Source organism: Lithobates pipiens, unplaced genomic scaffold, assembly GCF_037356315.1.
Source record: "Lithobates pipiens isolate NorthernLeopardFrog02 unplaced genomic scaffold, aLitPip1_a1.2 Scaffold_28, whole genome shotgun sequence".
NCBI classification, from domain to species: domain Eukaryota; kingdom Metazoa; phylum Chordata; class Amphibia; order Anura; family Ranidae; genus Lithobates; species Lithobates pipiens.
The window spans coordinates 133,593,037-133,615,056 of NW_027507789.1; the positions used below are offsets into that span (position 1 = coordinate 133,593,037).

Below are 22,020 nucleotides of genomic sequence, written 5' to 3' on the forward strand. Positions count from 1 at the left end.
CATTCGTGCAGTTGCGTCTAAGCCTGAGAAATTGGCTACGTGGGATGGCACTAAGCCATTGACGGTGGTGACAGCTGTCAACAGGAATGTAACCATTCCGATCTGTTGGTTTGAAGAAGGTTCTCAGGACCAGACGTTTCTGCACTACCGTGACTTCTAAGTCAAGGAAATGGATGTTGGTTGTACTAGCCTCAAATGTTAACTGGATACCACGATCATTAGAATTAAGGGTTTCCATGAAGGTGTCAAGGGCTGGCCGACTGCCCCTCCACAGGAGGAGGATGTCGTCTATATATCTAGCCCACAGCACCAATTCAGGCCTGTTAAGGGCATAGACGACATCCTCCTCCCACTGGGCCATAAACAAATTGGCCAAACTGGGTGCATATTTGGCCCCCATGGCAACTCCTCGGGTCTGAGTATAAAAATTGCCCTGAAACCAGAAATAGTTGTGAGACATAGCAAACTCCAGTAATTGCATGAGGAAATTCCTATGTATCACAGAAAGTGTGGAATCCCTAGAGAGGAACAATTCAGCGGCTCTTAGGCCTAAGTCTTGTGGGATACAAGTATATAGCGCAGAGACATCTGCCGTGACTAAGATGAGATTATCATGATACTGAATACCTTCAAGTAATCGGATTGTGTCACCTGTGTCTTGTAAATAGGATGGTATTTTCCTGACCAGAGGTTGAAGGTATGAATCTATATATTTCCCTATTCGCGAGGTGATGGAATTTATGCCGCTCACAATTGGGCGGCCAGGTGGATTCACAGAGTCCTTATGGATTTTAGGAAGTTGGTATATTGTTGGAATGCGGGGAGCCAGAGGAATCATAAATTCTCTCTCTTTCCTGTTTAAGATGTTCAGAGAGAAACCTTCATTTACGATCTGTATGAGTTCTTTTTTGTATTTGAGGGTAGGATTCCCTGATAGGAGACTATAAGTGGTGTCGTCACTCAATAGTCTATTCATTTCTTCAATGTAGCGAGTTTTATCTAAAATCACTATACCACCCCCCTTATCTGCAGGGCGAATGATAAGATTTTTCCTTTCGCATAAGGTTTTAAGACCCTGTGCTATAGAAGGATCTTGGTGTGTCCTTCTTATGGGTAGCTTGTCCAAATCATTTAAAACAAGGTTTTTAAAAACGTTGATAGCTGGAGGTAGAATGCCTGGGTTGAACAAAGAAGGATTGCTCAACCCAGAATGCCTGACTGATGTGGGGTCAGGAATCTTGTTAGTTGTGATTGGAGAAGACAAAAAATGTCTCTGAATGTGTAACTTGCGGATGAACTTGTGCACATCAATAAATGTGTTAAATTTATTGAGTTTTCTAGGTGGGACGAATTTAAGGCCCTTATCTAGAATGCATTGTTCGCTCGCTGACAATGTCACTGAACTTAAATTGAAGATGCCTGCACCTACTGTGTCCGTTTTCTTTTTGTGCTGGATGCGCCTCCCCCCTCTGGTGCCTCGTTTAGTTTTTGGTTTCCTCCGTGTATGGGGGTATCCCTGTGAAAATCCTGATGGTAGGGAGGCCCTGATGGATAGTTGCGATTGTAAGGGGGTCTGAATGGAGGGTCATCATTATATGTCATATAGGGTGGGGGATCACGTTGAAAGTCATAATGATCCTCATCCCTAAGAGGTAGGTAACGATTATGAGTACGAATTGGAGTACTGTGTGAGTAGTCCTCCCTCCTATGATTATATTTATCGTCCCTCAGAGTTCCGCTATATTCACGGGGAGTGTGTTGGTAACCACCGTTGGTGTTTCCATAGTGTCTCTCTTGGCCGTGACCCTGATTATTTCTGCCTTTGCCTTTGTTTTGGGGTTTAGAACCTTTTCCTCGTTGATTAGGATATTGGGCTTGGGCAGGGGATCTGTGTGCATAGTCATTCACTCTAGAGGGTCCGGTAGGCCTGGGCTGGGGTGGGGGAGGTTCGTATGTTAACCTTCTTTCCATCTCCATAGCCTCAGGCTGCATAGTGTCTGATGTTGGATCGTTACCTAATTCCGAACCAATTTTTTTCTGCCAATTAAAGACAACATTAGACTTATAATCGTTGACATCACGATTATACTTCTTTTGTTTTTTAATACGTTGATCTTTTTCCTCTTTCTCTAGATGGTTTCTTAGATTGGAGGATAACGTATTATATTCTGTTGTACCCAATGCTGGTGTAAGTTTTTCTTTTATATCTTTTATCTCTTTATCAATGAGGGGCAATCTAGCCTGCTTCTTATCTATCAGAAAATTTAACAGTTTGATACCCATATCATTGAAAAAGATAAACCAAGCATCGAGCTCAACCTCTCCTTGTTGGGGGTGTATATCCCAACGTAGTCCTCGAGGGACCATTTTTTCTTTAATATATTGTCTCAAGAAGGCGATGTCCCATTGGAGGTGTACCTCCGAGACCATCACGTTCTTGAGTCTGAGAAAGAGACCACCAACTTCTGTATTAGTGGAATTAGATGTAAACACACCATCAGTGTTTAGTGATCTAGAGGTTCTATATTCAAAGATATCCATTGTGAATATGAAACAATGTAACCAAAAATATAAATAAAGAACAAAACAGCTGCAGTGAATAATAAGTCACAAGAAAAATACAGTTTAGGGGGAAAACACTGCGCTACAATTTAGTATATATGGAAAGAGGCCTCAACAGCCAAAAAACAGCAGCCAACACCAAAAAACAAACAAAGTTCAACAAACAAAACAATAAAAACAGTGTAGCGCTTCACTAATAGATGTGGTCAGCATAAATTATATGGATAGAAGCAAAAATGATATAAATAAGAATGCCTAAAGAAAAGTCCAATAATAGCCACACGTTCCACTATATAGCCGGCCCAAGGGTGGTCGAACCGTCACAGAGGGGGGAAATTGGACTGGGCGGGTGTATTCATGCGAGTCTGCTTGACTGTAACATCAGAGAAGAATGGATAAAATACTTCTTACCGACTTAGTTGGACTCATACAGTCATATGACAGTTGAGTCTAGAAGGCTTTAGGTCACAGTTTGGGACCGAGGAGTACGAAGAGGAAGGTCTGTTGAGCTGATGGATGAGCTCCAAACGATTGTAAGCCCTGTGATGGATCCTTTCAAATGGAACGTCAAGGGTGTATGTAGTCAAGCTCAGACGTAGCCCGTTGTACTGATTCTCCAATCTCACCCAAATAGAGAGGGAGACGTTGTGGAGGTTTAAGCCAAGAAAACAGAAAAAAGAAAAAAAGAAAAAGGGCTCCACATGGTGCAGGTCAGATGGTATAAAAAAGGTTGATTTATTGAAGTCAAAAAATAATTAATGACTTAGTGATCACATAGACAGTCTAAAATGAAGATTAAAAGCAATGTAGGGTGCCAACAGCTCGCCCAACGCGTTTCGACATATGTGTCTTCTACAGGGGCATGTTGGGGCCCACCACATTGCTAACAAATATATAAGGAGTCAGAGAGGGGTTCCGCCTACCAAAGGGCGGGGAATCCTATCTCGGACAACCTCTTAAAGATACAATGAACATTTAATCAAATCAGAGAAAGCATCTTTAAACACAATAAATGGATGAGTATGAATAAGATATAAAAATGTCATTGATACAAGCTATCAAATTATTTTAGTGACACAAATATAAGAATAAGCCACCACATTCACAGATAGATATCCATAAGTTAATCATAATATTGAAGGTCTAATCTAACATAAAAATACAAGAAAATCTAGTACATAAAAAGCATCCCCAGAAATCGCATCCAGCACCGATGCAAATTGTTAAGTTAATATAGTGACAAAAATATATAAGTAAGCCACCATGTTCGCAAATAAATGTCTCTAAATCAATCATATTAGACATGGCCTCATCTAACATAAAATTACAAGGAAATCCAATGCACATAAAGGGCATATAGAAATCGCATCAAATGCCACTATTAGAAGATCGGACATATACCATCTGTTTCGCATGGATTAAACTGCAACATCACATAAAATGACCTGTTTGCATTTGTGTAGTCTAATATTAAGAACTGTGAGGGTCTGTATGCTATCCGTGTTGTGTTGTTTGAATATCTCAGACTTATTTTACTAACCGTAAGTGGCCAGAAAAATGTATATCAGTAACCATAATAGTAGTCCTTATGTGATGATCTATTGTTTACAGTTCAAATCAAAAGGTCAGAAGGTGTGTAATAAAAGAGAAGGTACAGCCAATCACTACATACATATGTCACATGGCCATGGAGGGAGTGGATGTGGGAGTGGAAAAGGACCATCTTGTCCAATAGCAAGGACAAATGTACTTCTAGGTTACCACATAGAAATACAAGGGAAGGAGGGAGACAGCGCACCATGGCACACTCCCTCTCCTGTACGTGCTCCGTACTGCCAATCGCAGAGAGCCACGTCAGGACGCATTACCTCAGATCAGGGGCGTGCATGTGTGGACGTCACATGCTGAGTCACTAAGCTGCAACCCAGGGGGCGTGTGCGTTTGGACGCTTGCGTGCGAACGTCACACGTTGCGTCATTACGTCACAACCCGGGGGCGTGTGCGTGTGGACCTCACGCATCCAGTAGCTTGCCAGGGAATAGGGAGGGGCGGAGCCACAGAAATAGGCGCCGTTTCGCTCGTGGTGAGCGTCACACGCCGTAGGCGTGACAGTGCATAGGGCAGCCAGTCAAAGAGAATGGGCCCGTTCTACGCGTGCGCCGTAACCAGTGACGCTATCACGTCACGGCGTGCGTCGTACTCAATGACGCTATCACGTGGAATCCGAGAACCTTAAGGGAGCAGGACAACGGGGAGGATACTAGAGGCGTGGCGACATAGCGTCACGTCCAGTAAAAACACCCAACGTAACCTTAGCAACCAAGGCATCATAATGATAGTGGATCGAAGGATATCAGGAAAGGAAGAACAAATAATAAAAAATAATAAAACATAACACCCCGCAGATAGTAACAATAAGGAGGTATCTGAGAAAGATGTATGAAGAATGGTGACATGGACCGATATTGTGAGTGCACTCATATTACCTAAAAAAGATGATGTTGAGATTCAAGCAGCTCTACACACTGATAGAACCTCTCTCACACAAAAGAAAGCTAAAACAGGAACAAGTGACAAATTTAAATGGTCTTTTTTTACAACCTTTTCCACACAACATAATGATATAAAAAGAATTTTCAATAGGCATTGGAAGGTACTACAAAGTGATAAAGTTTTGGGTGGGATCATCCCAGAGAAAGCTGGAACCATCTACAGGGGAGCACGATCAATACAAAATGATATTGCTCCCAATGTAATCGATATCCCCAAACCGATACAATTTTTTCCACTTAGCAAGGGATACTTTCCTTGCAGAAAATGTAACGTATGCCTACATAATATGTTGGGCAAGGGGAAAAGTGACTCTTTTACATCTTCAACCACTTCACGCAGGTACCTCATGAAACACTTTACTACTTGTGCTACCAGGTATATTGTTTATCTGATCACCTGCCCTTGCAACCAACAATATGTTGGTCGCACTATACGCAACTTCTCTATCAGAGTCAATGAACATCTCAGTAAAATAAAAAAAGGGTGTGACAAACACCCGGTTCCGAGACATTACCTTGAAAAACATAATAGAGATCCCACAGGTACCCGCTTCCAAGTCATTGACAAATTTGTCCCAAACTGGAGAGGTGATTCATGCCTGAGGGGGGTGTCGCGCCTCGAGACATTTTGGATTTATGAATTGAGGTGCTATTCCCCCTTCGGCATGAATACAGATTGGGACATCAATAGTTTTATTAATCAGGCTTAATCTATTTTGTCACGGACTATTATCACTACACATCATTTTTCCTTTTATTTTCGTTCTGTATGTCTACCTTATCATCCACTTCAATCCTGCATTATTTTCAGGGTCTTCTCATACTAACACATTTAATAGTTATCCTTTAGGTCACCCCTATCTTATTTATTTATTTGTTTTTCAGTTTGTGTCCTTTTAGGCACAACGTTCACTTAATTTCATATATATATGCACTTTATCCTCGGGCCCGCGTCCAAATCTAGATATATGCGATTATTATGCATTTTTCTCTAGATCACGTGCGATTGTGGACGGGTTCTTTTGACTAATTTAGATTTTATATTTATTTTTGGCACTATTAGTAAATATGCTATATGTGCCAGTCTCCAAGTTCACTTCTATGTCACTGGCACTTTAATATATATTTTTTGGTCATTATGTATGTAATTCATATTATTTGATTTACTTTTGACACCATTAGAAAGTATACCATATGTGCTATACTTCTAGCTCACTCCCTTGTCACTGGCACCTCATCACTTTTTTAGGTAATATGAGTGCACTCACAATATCGGTCCATGTCACCATTCTTCATACATCTTTCTCAGATACCTCCTTATTGTTACTATCTGCGGGGTGTTATGTTTTATTATTTTTTATTATTTGTTCTTCCTTTCCTGATATCCTTCGATCCACTATCATTATGATGCCTTGGTTGCTAAGGTTACGTTGGGTGTTTTTACTGGACGTGACGCTATGTCGCCACGCCTCTAGTATCCTCCCCGTTGTCCTGCTCCCTTAAGGTTCTCGGATTCCACGTGATAGCGTCATTGAGTACGACGCACGCCGTGACGTGATAGCGTCACTGGTTACGGCGCACGCGTAGAACGGGCCCATTCTCTTTGACTGGCTGCCCTATGCACTGTCACGCCTACGGCGTGTGACGCTCACCACGAGCGAAACGGCGCCTATTTCTGTGGCTCCGCCCCTCCCTATTCCCTGGCAAGCTACTGGATGCGTGAGGTCCACACGCACACGCCCCCGGGTTGTGACGTAATGACGCAACGTGTGACGTTCGCACGCAAGCGTCCAAACGCACACGCCCCCTGGGTTGCAGCTTAGTGACTCAGCATGTGACGTCCACACATGCACGCCCCTGATCTGAGGTAATGCGTCCTGACGTGGCTCTCTGCGATTGGCAGTACGGAGCACGTACAGGAGAGGGAGTGTGCCATGGTGCGCTGTCTCCCTCCTTCCCTTGTATTTCTATGTGGTAACCTAGAAGTACATTTGTCCTTGCTATTGGACAAGATGGTCCTTTTCCACTCCCACATCCACTCCCTCCATGGCCATGTGACATATGTATGTAGTGATTGGCTGTACCTTCTCTTTTATTACACACCTTCTGACCTTTTGATTTGAACTGTAAACAATAGATCATCACATAAGGACTACTATTATGGTTACTGATATACATTTTTCTGGCCACTTACGGTTAGTAAAATAAGTCTGAGATATTCAAACAACACAACACGGATAGCATACAGACCCTCACAGTTCTTAATATTAGACTACACAAATGCAAACAGGTCATTTTATGTGATGTTGCAGTTTAATCCATGCGAAACAGATGGTATATGTCCGATCTTCTAATAGTGGCATTTGATGCGATTTCTATATGCCCTTTATGTGCATTGGATTTCCTTGTAATTTTATGTTAGATGAGGCCATGTCTAATATGATTGATTTAGAGACATTTATTTGCGAACATGGTGGCTTACTTATATATTTTTGTCACTATATTAACTTAACAATTTGCATCGGTGCTGGATGCGATTTCTGGGGATGCTTTTTATGTACTAGATTTTCTTGTATTTTTATGTTAGATTAGACCTTCAATATTATGATTAACTTATGGATATCTATCTGTGAATGTGGTGGCTTATTCTTATATTTGTGTCACTAAAATAATTTGATAGCTTGTATCAATGACATTTTTATATCTTATTCATACTCATCCATTTATTGTGTTTAAAGATGCTTTCTCTGATTTGATTAAATGTTCATTGTATCTTTAAGAGGTTGTCCGAGATAGGATTCCCCGCCCTTTGGTAGGCGGAACCCCTCTCTGACTCCTTATATATTTGTTAGCAATGTGGTGGGCCCCAACATGCCCCTGTAGAAGACACATATGTCGAAACGCGTTGGGCGAGCTGTTGGCACCCTACATTGCTTTTAATCTTCATTTTAGACTGTCTATGTGATCACTAAGTCATTAATTATTTTTTGACTTCAATAAATCAACCTTTTTTATACCATCTGACCTGCACCATGTGGAGCCCTTTTTCTTTTTTTCTTTTTTCTGTTTTCTTGGCTTAAACCTCCACAACGTCTCCCTCTCTATTTGGGTGAGATTGGAGAATCAGTACAACGGGCTACGTCTGAGCTTGACTACATACACCCTTGACGTTCCATTTGAAAGGATCCATCACAGGGCTTACAATCGTTTGGAGCTCATCCATCAGCTCAACAGACCTTCCTCTTCGTACTCCTCGGTCCCAAACTGTGACCTAAAGCCTTCTAGACTCAACTGTCATATGACTGTATGAGTCCAACTAAGTCGGTAAGAAGTATTTTATCCATTCTTCTCTGATGTTACAGTCAAGCAGACTCGCATGAATACACCCGCCCAGTCCAATTTCCCCCCTCTGTGACGGTTCGACCACCCTTGGGCCGGCTATATAGTGGAACGTGTGGCTATTATTGGACTTTTCTTTAGGCATTCTTATTTATATCATTTTTGCTTCTATCCATATAATTTATGCTGACCACATCTATTAGTGAAGCGCTACACTGTTTTTATTGTTTTGTTTGTTGAACTTTGTTTGTTTTTTGGTGTTGGCTGCTGTTTTTTGGCTGTTGAGGCCTCTTTCCATATATACTAAATTGTAGCGCAGTGTTTTCCCCCTAAACTGTATTTTTCTTGTGACTTATTATTCACTGCAGCTGTCTTGTTCTTTATTTATATTTTTGGTTACATTGTTTCATATTCACAATGGATATCTTTGAATATAGAACCTCTAGATCACTAAACACTGATGGTGTGTTTACATCTAATTCCACTAATACAGAAGTTGGTGGTCTCTTTCTCAGACTCAAGAACGTGATGGTCTCGGAGGTACACCTCCAATGGGACATCGCCTTCTTGAGACAATATATTAAAGAAAAAATGGTCCCTCGAGGACTACGTTGGGATATACACCCCCAACAAGGAGAGGTTGAGCTCGATGCTTGGTTTATCTTTTTCAATGATATGGGTATCAAACTGTTAAATTTTCTGATAGATAAGAAGCAGGCTAGATTGCCCCTCATTGATAAAGAGATAAAAGATATAAAAGAAAAACTTACACCAGCATTGGGTACAACAGAATATAATACGTTATCCTCCAATCTAAGAAACCATCTAGAGAAAGAGGAAAAAGATCAACGTATTAAAAAACAAAAGAAGTATAATCGTGATGTCAACGATTATAAGTCTAATGTTGTCTTTAATTGGCAGAAAAAAATTGGTTCGGAATTAGGTAACGATCCAACATCAGACACTATGCAGCCTGAGGCTATGGAGATGGAAAGAAGGTTAACATACGAACCTCCCCCACCCCAGCCCAGGCCTACCGGACCCTCTAGAGTGAATGACTATGCACACAGATCCCCTGCCCAAGCCCAATATCCTAATCAACGAGGAAAAGGTTCTAAACCCCAAAACAAAGGCAAAGGCAGAAATAATCAGGGTCACGGCCAAGAGAGACACTATGGAAACACCAACGGTGGTTACCAACACACTCCCCGTGAATATAGCGGAACTCTGAGGGACGATAAATATAATCATAGGAGGGAGGACTACTCACACAGTACTCCAATTCGTACTCATAATCGTTACCTACCTCTTAGGGATGAGGATCATTATGACTTTCAACGTGATCCCCCACCCTATATGACATATAATGATGACCCTCCATTCAGACCCCCTTACAATCGCAACTATCCATCAGGGCCTCCCTACCATCAGGATTTTCACAGGGATACCCCCATACACGGAGGAAACCAAAAACTAAACGAGGCACCAGAGGGGGGAGGCGCATCCAGCACAAAAAGAAAACGGACACAGTAGGTGCAGGCATCTTCAATTTAAGTTCAGTGACATTGTCAGCGAGCGAACAATGCATTCTAGATAAGGGCCTTAAATTCGTCCCACCTAGAAAACTCAATAAATTTAACACATTTATTGATGTGCACAAGTTCATCCGCAAGTTACACATTCAGAGACATTTTTTGTCTTCTCCAATCACAACTAACAAGATTCCTGACCCCACATCAGTCAGGCATTCTGGGTTGAGCAATCCTTCTTTGTTCAACCCAGGCATTCTACCTCCAGCTATCAACGTTTTTAAAAACCTTGTTTTAAATGATTTGGACAAGCTACCCATAAGAAGGACACACCAAGATCCTTCTATAGCACAGGGTCTTAAAACCTTATGCGAAAGGAAAAATCTTATCATTCGCTCTGCAGATAAGGGGGGTGGTATAGTGATTTTAGATAAAACTCGCTACATTGAAGAAATGAATAGACTATTGAGTGACGACACCACTTATAGTCTCCTATCAGGGAATCCTACCCTCAAATACAAAAAAGAACTCATACAGATCGTAAATGAAGGTTTCTCTCTGAACATCTTAAACAGGAAAGAGAGAGAATTTATGATTCCTCTGGCTCCCCGCATTCCAACAATATACCAACTTCCTAAAATCCATAAGGACTCTGTGAATCCACCTGGCCGCCCAATTGTGAGCGGCATAAATTCCATCACCTCGCGAATAGGGAAATATATAGATTCATACCTTCAACCTCTGGTCAGGAAAATACCATCCTATTTACAAGACACAGGTGACACAATCCGATTACTTGAAGGTATTCAGTATCATGATAATCTCATCTTAGTCACGGCAGATGTCTCTGCGCTATATACTTGTATCCCACAAGACTTAGGCCTAAGAGCCGCTGAATTGTTCCTCTCTAGGGATTCCACACTTTCTGTGATACATAGGAATTTCCTCATGCAATTACTGGAGTTTGCTATGTCTCACAACTATTTCTGGTTTCAGGGCAATTTTTATACTCAGACCCGAGGAGTTGCCATGGGGGCCAAATATGCACCCAGTTTGGCCAATTTGTTCATGGCCCAGTGGGAGGAGGATGTCGTCTATGCCCTTAACAGGCCTGAATTGGTGCTGTGGGCTAGATATATAGACGACATCCTCCTCCTGTGGAGGGGCAGTCGGCCAGCCCTTGACACCTTCATGGAAACCCTTAATTCTAATGATCGTGGTATCCAGTTAACATTTGAGGCTAGTACAACCAACATCCATTTCCTTGACTTAGAAGTCACGGTAGTGCAGAAACGTCTGGTCCTGAGAACCTTCTTCAAACCAACAGATCGGAATGGTTACATTCCTGTTGACAGCTGTCACCACCGTCAATGGCTTAGTGCCATCCCACGTAGCCAATTTCTCAGGCTTAGACGCAACTGCACGAATGTTAGTGACTTTATTTCTCAATCCTACACCATTCGTAAGAGGTTCCTGGATAAGGGATATGACCCACACACCCTTGATGTTGAGATTCAAGCAGCTCTACACACTGATAGAACCTCTCTCACACAAAAGAAAGCTAAAACAGGAACAAGTGACAAATTTAAATGGTCTTTTTTTACAACCTTTTCCACACAACATAATGATATAAAAAGAATTTTCAATAGGCATTGGAAGGTACTACAAAGTGATAAAGTTTTGGGTGGGATCATCCCAGAGAAAGCTGGAACCATCTACAGGGGAGCACGATCAATACAAAATGATATTGCTCCCAATGTAATCGATATCCCCAAACCGATACAATTTTTTCCACTTAGCAAGGGATACTTTCCTTGCAGAAAATGTAACGTATGCCTACATAATATGTTGGGCAAGGGGAAAAGTGACTCTTTTACATCTTCAACCACTTCACGCAGGTACCTCATGAAACACTTTACTACTTGTGCTACCAGGTATATTGTTTATCTGATCACCTGCCCTTGCAACCAACAATATGTTGGTCGCACTATACGCAACTTCTCTATCAGAGTCAATGAACATCTCAGTAAAATAAAAAAAGGGTGTGACAAACACCCGGTTCCGAGACATTACCTTGAAAAACATAATAGAGATCCCACAGGTACCCGCTTCCAAGTCATTGACAAATTTGTCCCAAACTGGAGAGGTGATTCATGCCTGAGGGGGGTGTCGCGCCTCGAGACATTTTGGATTTATGAATTGAGGTGCTATTCCCCCTTCGGCATGAATACAGATTGGGACATCAATAGTTTTATTAATCAGGCTTAATCTATTTTGTCACGGACTATTATCACTACACATCATTTTTCCTTTTATTTTCGTTCTGTATGTCTACCTTATCATCCACTTCAATCCTGCATTATTTTCAGGGTCTTCTCATACTAACACATTTAATAGTTATCCTTTAGGTCACCCCTATCTTATTTATTTATTTGTTTTTCAGTTTGTGTCCTTTTAGGCACAACGTTCACTTAATTTCATATATATATGCACTTTATCCTCGGGCCCGCGTCCAAATCTAGATATATGCGATTATTATGCATTTTTCTCTAGATCACGTGCGATTGTGGACGGGTTCTTTTGACTAATTTAGATTTTATATTTATTTTTGGCACTATTAGTAAATATGCTATATGTGCCAGTCTCCAAGTTCACTTCTATGTCACTGGCACTTTAATATATATTTTTTGGTCATTATGTATGTAATTCATATTATTTGATTTACTTTTGACACCATTAGAAAGTATACCATATGTGCTATACTTCTAGCTCACTCCCTTGTCACTGGCACCTCATCACTTTTTTAGGTAATATGAGTGCACTCACAATATCGGTCCATGTCACCATTCTTCATACATCTTTCTCAGATACCTCCTTATTGTTACTATCTGCGGGGTGTTATGTTTTATTATTTTTTATTATTTGTTCTTCCTTTCCTGATATCCTTCGATCCACTATCATTATGATGCCTTGGTTGCTAAGGTTACGTTGGGTGTTTTTACTGGACGTGACGCTATGTCGCCACGCCTCTAGTATCCTCCCCGCTGTCCTGCTCCCTTAAGGTTCTCGGATTCCACGTGATAGCGTCATTGAGTACGACGCACGCCGTGACGTGATAGCGTCACTGGTTACGGCGCACGCGTAGAACGGGCCCATTCTCTTTGACTGGCTGCCCTATGCACTGTCACGCCTACGGCGTGTGACGCTCACCACGAGCGAAACGGCGCCTATTTCTGTGGCTCCGCCCCTCCCTATTCCCTGGCAAGCTACTGGATGCGTGAGGTCCACACGCACACGCCCCCGGGTTGTGACGTAATGACGCAACGTGTGACGTTCGCACGCAAGCGTCCAAACGCACACGCCCCCTGGGTTGCAGCTTAGTGACTCAGCATGTGACGTCCACACATGCACGCCCCTGATCTGAGGTAATGCGTCCTGACGTGGCTCTCTGCGATTGGCAGTACGGAGCACGTACAGGAGAGGGAGTGTGCCATGGTGCGCTGTCTCCCTCCTTCCCTTGTATTTCTATGTGGTAACCTAGAAGTACATTTGTCCTTGCTATTGGACAAGATGGTCCTTTTCCACTCCCACATCCACTCCCTCCATGGCCATGTGACATATGTATGTAGTGATTGGCTGTACCTTCTCTTTTATTACACACCTTCTGACCTTTTGATTTGAACTGTAAACAATAGATCATCACATAAGGACTACTATTATGGTTACTGATATACATTTTTCTGGCCACTTACGGTTAGTAAAATAAGTCTGAGATATTCAAACAACACAACACGGATAGCATACAGACCCTCACAGTTCTTAATATTAGACTACACAAATGCAAACAGGTCATTTTATGTGATGTTGCAGTTTAATCCATGCGAAACAGATGGTATATGTCCGATCTTCTAATAGTGGCATTTGATGCGATTTCTATATGCCCTTTATGTGCATTGGATTTCCTTGTAATTTTATGTTAGATGAGGCCATGTCTAATATGATTGATTTAGAGACATTTATTTGCGAACATGGTGGCTTACTTATATATTTTTGTCACTATATTAACTTAACAATTTGCATCGGTGCTGGATGCGATTTCTGGGGATGCTTTTTATGTACTAGATTTTCTTGTATTTTTATGTTAGATTAGACCTTCAATATTATGATTAACTTATGGATATCTATCTGTGAATGTGGTGGCTTATTCTTATATTTGTGTCACTAAAATAATTTGATAGCTTGTATCAATGACATTTTTATATCTTATTCATACTCATCCATTTATTGTGTTTAAAGATGCTTTCTCTGATTTGATTAAATGTTCATTGTATCTTTAAGAGGTTGTCCGAGATAGGATTCCCCGCCCTTTGGTAGGCGGAACCCCTCTCTGACTCCTTATATATTTGTTAGCAATGTGGTGGGCCCCAACATGCCCCTGTAGAAGACACATATGTCGAAACGCGTTGGGCGAGCTGTTGGCACCCTACATTGCTTTTAATCTTCATTTTAGACTGTCTATGTGATCACTAAGTCATTAATTATTTTTTGACTTCAATAAATCAACCTTTTTTATACCATCTGACCTGCACCATGTGGAGCCCTTTTTCTTTTTTTCTTTTTTCTGTTTTCTTGGCTTAAACCTCCACAACGTCTCCCTCTCTATTTGGGTGAGATTGGAGAATCAGTACAACGGGCTACGTCTGAGCTTGACTACATACACCCTTGACGTTCCATTTGAAAGGATCCATCACAGGGCTTACAATCGTTTGGAGCTCATCCATCAGCTCAACAGACCTTCCTCTTCGTACTCCTCGGTCCCAAACTGTGACCTAAAGCCTTCTAGACTCAACTGTCATATGACTGTATGAGTCCAACTAAGTCGGTAAGAAGTATTTTATCCATTCTTCTCTGATGTTACAGTCAAGCAGACTCGCATGAATACACCCGCCCAGTCCAATTTCCCCCCTCTGTGACGGTTCGACCACCCTTGGGCCGGCTATATAGTGGAACGTGTGGCTATTATTGGACTTTTCTTTAGGCATTCTTATTTATATCATTTTTGCTTCTATCCATATAATTTATGCTGACCACATCTATTAGTGAAGCGCTACACTGTTTTTATTGTTTTCAAGATAATACTAAGGAGAGGAGGGGGGGGAAGGACCAGCCCCCCGCTACCACACAAGTACCATGATGTAACTTCACATAACTCCCTCCCTCCCTCCCTCCCAGGGACCCCTCCCCCTCCCCAAAACCCCTAGATCCCCATCCATCCATCCCGGCAAAGCCGGGGCCTGAATCCCCAATCTCTCACAGAATCCCAACAGCTCATCTGGGAATCGCAACCTAGCTGTCCTGCCATCTTTAGATCCTACGAGACACGCCGGGAATCCCCAACTATAACGTATATTCTGCGTTTTCATCTGGTCTAGCAAGGGTCTCAGGAGCCGCTTTCTGGTTAATGTCTCTGAGGCTAGATCTGGGAAAACTTGCAGTTCTGCCCCTGCGTATTTCAAAACATCTCTCCCCTTTAGTTTTGACCATATCTCATCTTTATCTTCACAGAATCTAAATCTGACAATAATGTCTCGTGGCTTATTGGTTCCTTCGTTCCTTATTCTACCTATACGGTGGACCCGTTCAATCTTTGGGAATCCATCCTCTCCTCTGCCCAGGAGTGGATTGAATATATTTTTGATGATTTCCTTCAGGTCTTCTTGTTTTTTTTCAGGTACTGAACGTATTCTTAAATTTTGTCTGCGATTTCTATTTTCTTGATCCTCCAATTGATACAGGATTTTCCTCTGGTTCTGATTTGTTGATTTAATATGATCTTTCACGCGCTCTAATTCCTGGGCTTGCTTTTCCATATTAGACTCCACTTCTTCCACTCTGTTTAACAGGTGTCCCAGATCCCCTCGCAGTAAAGCGATTTCTGATTTTATTGCGACTTCGAGATTTGAGAGCATTTCTCTCAGAACTTGCTGTGTTATAGGCAAATCTACTCCCCGGTGCTCTCCATCTCTGCTCAGCTCCATTTCGCTTTCAGTTGTAAGATCCTCCCTGGAGTGGTCCCTGGTTTTTCCATGTTTTTTGTCTTGTCCCTTCTTCTTCTCTGGTTTCGGAGGTACTCCTTCCGCCCCTTCTCCTTTTGGGCTTCCCCCTTGGGTCAAATATTGTTTAATTGTGCTGTCTGTTGCATTTTTGGGGGTTTTAAGGCCCCCCCCGTCCATTTTGTTTAGAGGATTTACTCATTTTGTATTCCTCTTCCTTCTTCCTCGCACTCTCTCCACCCCACAAGGCTTATTCGCCCGTCGTTGTCTTAGCGTTATCCCTGGTGCGGCAGAGTAGAATATGTATATTCCTATTGAGATTCTCCTTTATTGATCCTTTTGTATATATATATATATATTTTTTTTTTTTTTTTTTTTTAAGCGCAGTTAGGGTTTATTACTTTTATTTTTTCCCCACCCGGCCCCCTTTTTTATTTTATTTTTTATGGTGTCCTTATTTATTTAGTTTGCACCTTTCCCATGGAATCCCTAGGGGAGAATAAATCTCACACTCTGGGGCGTTTATACCATGTAGATATTATGATATTTACCCCCTACCAGTATAATAATAGTCAATTAAATCTTTGAGTTTATAGGACGTCAGGGGTATTCTTAAAAGAGCCCCAGAGTTGGTTTGGTTTGGTTTGGGTTATCTCACAGTAAATGGGTTCCCGGGTATAATCCTGTTTCTTTCGCCTAAATTTATATAGTTCATCGTCTCAATATTAGACCTTCTTCTCAGATGGAGCCTTTAACTATAGCACCTATTTTCAGGATTAGAGGAGTCTTTGAAACAACACAAAGAGGGTAGTGGCCTCCCAGGTACTGTTTATATAAATGTGCTAAGTAATTTTAACCCTTTATCAGCACCCAGTAGGATTAAGAAAACGAGAAGAGAGCAACACAAACCAGCAGTACCACCTGGCCTCCATTTTCAGAGCCTCATGTCCAAGCCACCTGATAAAATATAATTATATAGCGCCCCTTAACAGCACTTCTTACTCTTTCAGATTCCGGAGAGCTGGTTGCGCAACATTATCTAATATAACCCAGTGCTGTGTTGCCTAACCGATACTGGGATTTCAATCTAAGCATCAGGTGGAGTAATATTACTATGCCAGTTTTCCATAAAGCCCAGGCTCTTGCCTTGTACAATAGCACTCCTCCTGATTTTGGTATGCTAGTAAACCACCTGGCCCAGCAAGACCCAGCACTAACCACTTAATCCAATTCAAAACAATCAAACAGCAATATCACAGATCACAGACTCATAGTTTCTTATCTGTTCCACGTTGTTACTTGGATCTAGTCCTTGGTCCGTCTTCCTGCATCAGTCCTCTCACTCATATACAGGTGTTATGGTCGCAACGCTTGTGCAGCCCTGTACAGCGCTGGATGCTGATGGAATCCGGCCAGTGAGAGGGGGGGGGGGGGGGACAACGGAGGGGAAGGAAGCACACACCGATACCACTATCATATCCGTCTCTCATGTGGCATCCGACGGGCGGGCGGTCTCCGGAGCGGCGGCGAGTGGAAGAGCTGTTTCGTCCAGCTGGAGCCTCTCACTCTCCAGCTGTATTCCACGTGACACGCCGTCCTCTCGCTCCGGCCAGCCTCACACTGGTTCCTCCCTCAGATGGTGCTATATCGCTTTATACGAGCAGTAGTTTTACCTGAACGAGCACTTCCGTGTCAGAATTTGAATGTGAGCATGCGTGGCACTTGGTCCGATCAAAATGCTCTACACATGATCGGATTAGGTCCGACCGGCCCAGTTGGTCGGGAAATATTTCCAAGATGTTGGAAAATTGGGTCCGACGGAGATTCGGACGGAATCAGTCCGATGCATACCACACACAGTCGGATTATCTGACGACACGGTCCGATAAGACGCATTCCGACGGATTCTCCGACCGTGTGTACGCGGCATTAGTCTTTTTTTATTATTTATCCATGAAAATGAAAAGTAAATGAAAAGAAGAGGAATCCAAATCAAATCAATATTTGGTGTGACCCTTGCCTTCAAAACAGTATTAATTATTTTAGGTACACTTGCACACAGTTTTTGAAGGAATTTGGCAGATGGGTTGTTCCAAACATCTTGGCGAACTATAAAATGAATATGGGTAACTTCTGCACAATAAAATGTGAACCCATGTAAAAGTGAACAGAAATGTGGAATTGATGATTATTGGCACCTGCTTTGTATTGATTAATCATAAGTGTAAGAATTGATGCTAGTTTGATGCCAAAGGGTAGTCACGCCAAATATTGATTTGATTTAGATTTTTCTTGTTTGCTCACTTTGCATTTTGTAAATTGATCATAAACAATGAATGTATATATATTTTTAATGCATTCATACTTTCCAGCATTTCTTCACACCTGCCTAAAACTTTGGCACAGTACTGTACCTTCAAGTGAATCCCAGAAAACAGTGCAAACAATTACACATTAACCACTTCAGCCCCCAGAAGAATTTACCCCCTTCTTGACCAGAGCACTTCTTGCAATTCGGCACTGCGTCGTTTTAGCTGACAATTGCGTGGTCGTGCGACGTAGCTCCCAAACAAAATTGGCGTCCTTTTTTTCCCCACAAATAGAGCTTTCTTTTGGTGGTATTTGATCATCCCTGCGGTTTTTATTTTTTGTGCTAAAAACCAAAAAAGAGCATCAATTTTGAAAAAAAAACACACATTTTGTACATTTTGCTCTAATAAATATCCCCCAAAATATATTTAAAAAAAAGTTTTTTCTCAGTTTAGGCCGATATGTATTCTTCTACATATTTTTGGTAAAAAAAAATAAAAATAAAATCGCAATAAGCTTTTATTGATTGGTTTGCACAAAAGTTATAGAGTTTACAAAATAGGGGATAGTTTTATTGCATTTGTATTCATTTTATTAATTATTTTTTTACTAGTAATGTCAACGATCATGGATTTTTTTTATCATGACTGCAACATTATGGCAGACACATCGGACATTTTTGACACATTTTTGGGACCGTTGTCATTTATACAGCAATCGGTGCTAGCCAAAGCACAGATTCCTGTGTAAATAACACTGGTAGTGAAGGGGTTAACCACTAGGTGGCAGTGTAGGGGTTAAGTGTGCCCTGGGGAGTGTTTTTAACTGTTGGGGGCATGGCTACGTGTGACACGTCACTGATCTCTGCTCCTGATCACAGGGAGCAGAAATCAGTGACAGTGTTACTAGGCAGAACGGGGAGATGCTTGTTTACATTAGCATCTCCCCATTCTTCCTCTCCATGAGGCGATCGTGGGTATCCCCGCGGCGATTGAGTTCACGGGACCCGCGACCTGACTCGCGGAGCTTGCCGTGCGCCCACTGACCGCCTCTTAAAGGGCAATGTACAGGTACGTTAGTTTGCCTGTGCGAGCCCTTCTGCTGACGTATATCGGCATGAGGCGGTCAGTAAGTGGTTAAAGGAGAAGTCCAGCCTGAGCTCGTTTGGCTGGGCTTCTCCTATGGATCACATGAGTACAATTTGTTTTGCACCCCCTTGACCCATTTTCAGCAGAGAGCGTCTCGCAACAATAAAGTCAGGATCTGCCAGGTGCCTGGACTGACAACTGGTCTAGCCTCTCAGCAAGCAGATGAGAGCCTAAGACGCTCCGCCCCTCCACAGCCCAGCACTCCAATGAACATGGAGGGAGTAGAGCAGGGAACTGTGACTGACAATTTGCAGCTCTCTGCTCATGAAGCTGTGAAAGCCGAGTGATCGGGGGGACAAATGCAGCATCAAACCCATGCTACATCCACCAAGGTAAGTGTGATTAGGGGAAAAAAAAGAAACCCATACTTCTCTTTTAAGTCATTAGAAATAAAGTAGCTATTTGGCATAACCTGCTCAACAAATGTGAGATTAGAATTAAATTTACAATCCTCTGCATTGTTACCATTTATTCTTACCATTTAAAAAACACTTCCGGACCAGCTGACGCCGCTATACTTCAGCAATTTGAAGAGGGATATTGTTATTATGGCAGTAGCTAGATACCATAACCCCGGTATCCTCTTCTTCACTGAGCAGTCCGGTTTCTGATAAAAGTGGTCTCTGCAGCAGATTCGCCGCAAAATCTCTTTTATTGGTCCTGCTGCTCTCCGGTGCCCTCCTCTGCTCTCCGGAGCCGTCCGTAGCAGCGGAGGCAATCGGGTCCTCTCCCTGGCTTGGTATGGAGACAAGTGAGGGGAAGATGAAGAAGACCCGTCTCCATACCATTGCAGGGTGGAAGTGATGTCAAAACGGTCCCAGCACTGTACCCCGAGATTCAGTGCTGGGACCCTTACTTTTTAATATCTTTATAAATTATATTGGGTCTGGGATCAAAAGTAACTTTTCTGTCTTTGCAGATGACACCAAGCTATGCAGTGGAATAACGTCCTTACAGGATGTCTCCAATATACAAGCCGACCTCAATACTCTGTCTAATTGGGCGACTATGTGGCAGATGAGGTTTAATGTTGAGAAATGTAAAGTTTTGCACTTGGGGGCTAAGAATATGCATGCATCATACATACTAGGGGGGGTACAACTGGGGGATCCATAGTGGAGAAGGATCTGGGGGTTTTGGTAGATCATAAGCTCAATAATAGCATGCAATGCCAAGCTGCGGTTTCCAAAGTGAGCAAAGTCCTTTCCTGTATTAAGCGAGGTATGTACTCCAGAGAGAGATATCATTTTGCACCTGTTCAAATCATTAGTAAGACCTCATCTGGAATATGCAGTTCAGTTTTGGGCACCAGTTCTCAAAAAGGATATCTGGGAACTGGAGAAAGTGCAGCGAAGGACAACCAAACTGATAAGAGGCTTGGAGGAGCTCAGCTATGAGGAAAGATTAGAGAAACTGAATTTATTCTCTCTTGATAAGAGGAGATTACGGGGGTATATGATCAACATGTACAAATATATAAGGGGTCCATATAGTGAACTTGGTGTCGAGTTATTCACTTTACAGTCAACAAAGAGGACAAGAGGGCACTCTTTACATCTAGAGGAAAAGAGATTTCATCTCCAAATACGCAAAGGTTTCTTCACAGTATGAGCTGTAAAAATATGGAATAGACTCCCCGCAGAGGTGGTTCTGGCCAGCTCAGTAGATTGCTTTAAGAAAGGCCTGGATTATTTCCTAAATGTACATAATATAACTGGGTACTAACATTTATAGGTAAAGTTGATCCGGGGAAAATCCGCTTGCCTCCCGGGGGATCAGGAAGGAATTTTTTCCCTGCTGTAGCAAATTGGATCATGCTCTGCTGGGGTTTTTTGCCTTCCTCTGGATCAACTGTGGGTATAGAATTGGGTATATGGTATTGTATGATTTTTTTTTTTGTGTGTGGTTGAACTGGATGGACTTGTGTCTTTTTTCAACCTGACTAACTATGTAAAATAAATGTTTGCTTTCCGGTTTATTATGGCTTTAATTGACTGGAAATTGCATTTCAAATCCAATGTGCTTTTTTGATTTGTGCGCAATTTAAAAATAGCAATCCGCTAAGACAGAATGGGGGTCAAGTCTTTTTGTGTTGAAAAAGCTTTGATTTTAATTGCTGCTTCCACATTTCTTGCTTTATCTTACTTTCCCTTTTTTTTTCCATGTGCAGGGAAGAAGTATGGAATGAAAACCAACTCCTAGACAACAGTCACTTCTAGGAACTTTGACCTTCGACTTTATTATTCACAAGGTTCAATACATTGCCGACAATGAAATAAAACATATTTATCACAGCAGCTTGTCCTACTTTTCCTCTGACATTTTACAGGTCTACATGGTTTAACACGCTATGAATTACACATTTAATAATAGTATAAGTATTATTCTGTATAACTATCAGCAGTATATAAAGCAATAGAAGAAAATGCAAACATTAAAGTACAGTTGCTCATGGCAATGAATTAGCAATTGACCTTCTTTGTTCTAATTTCAACTGATTAGGGAGAAAAAATCCATCACTGATATA

General features: G+C 41.9%; 1 protein-coding gene across 2 annotated transcripts in view; it reads left to right on the plus strand.

The window, feature by feature from the left end:
• Window positions 1–21,787, plus strand: part of CFAP97D1 (CFAP97 domain containing 1) — a 504,236-nt gene extending 482,449 nt beyond the window's left edge. For both annotated transcript variants that reach the window (XM_077459589.1, XM_077459587.1), the window contains one exon: window positions 21,664–21,787. In XM_077459589.1, coding sequence (XP_077315715.1) covers window positions 21,664–21,681 — 18 coding nt within the window. In that variant the 3' untranslated portion in view covers window positions 21,682–21,787. The remainder of the gene's footprint in view (window positions 1–21,663) is intronic.
• The last annotated feature ends 233 nt before the right edge of the window (window positions 21,788–22,020 follow it).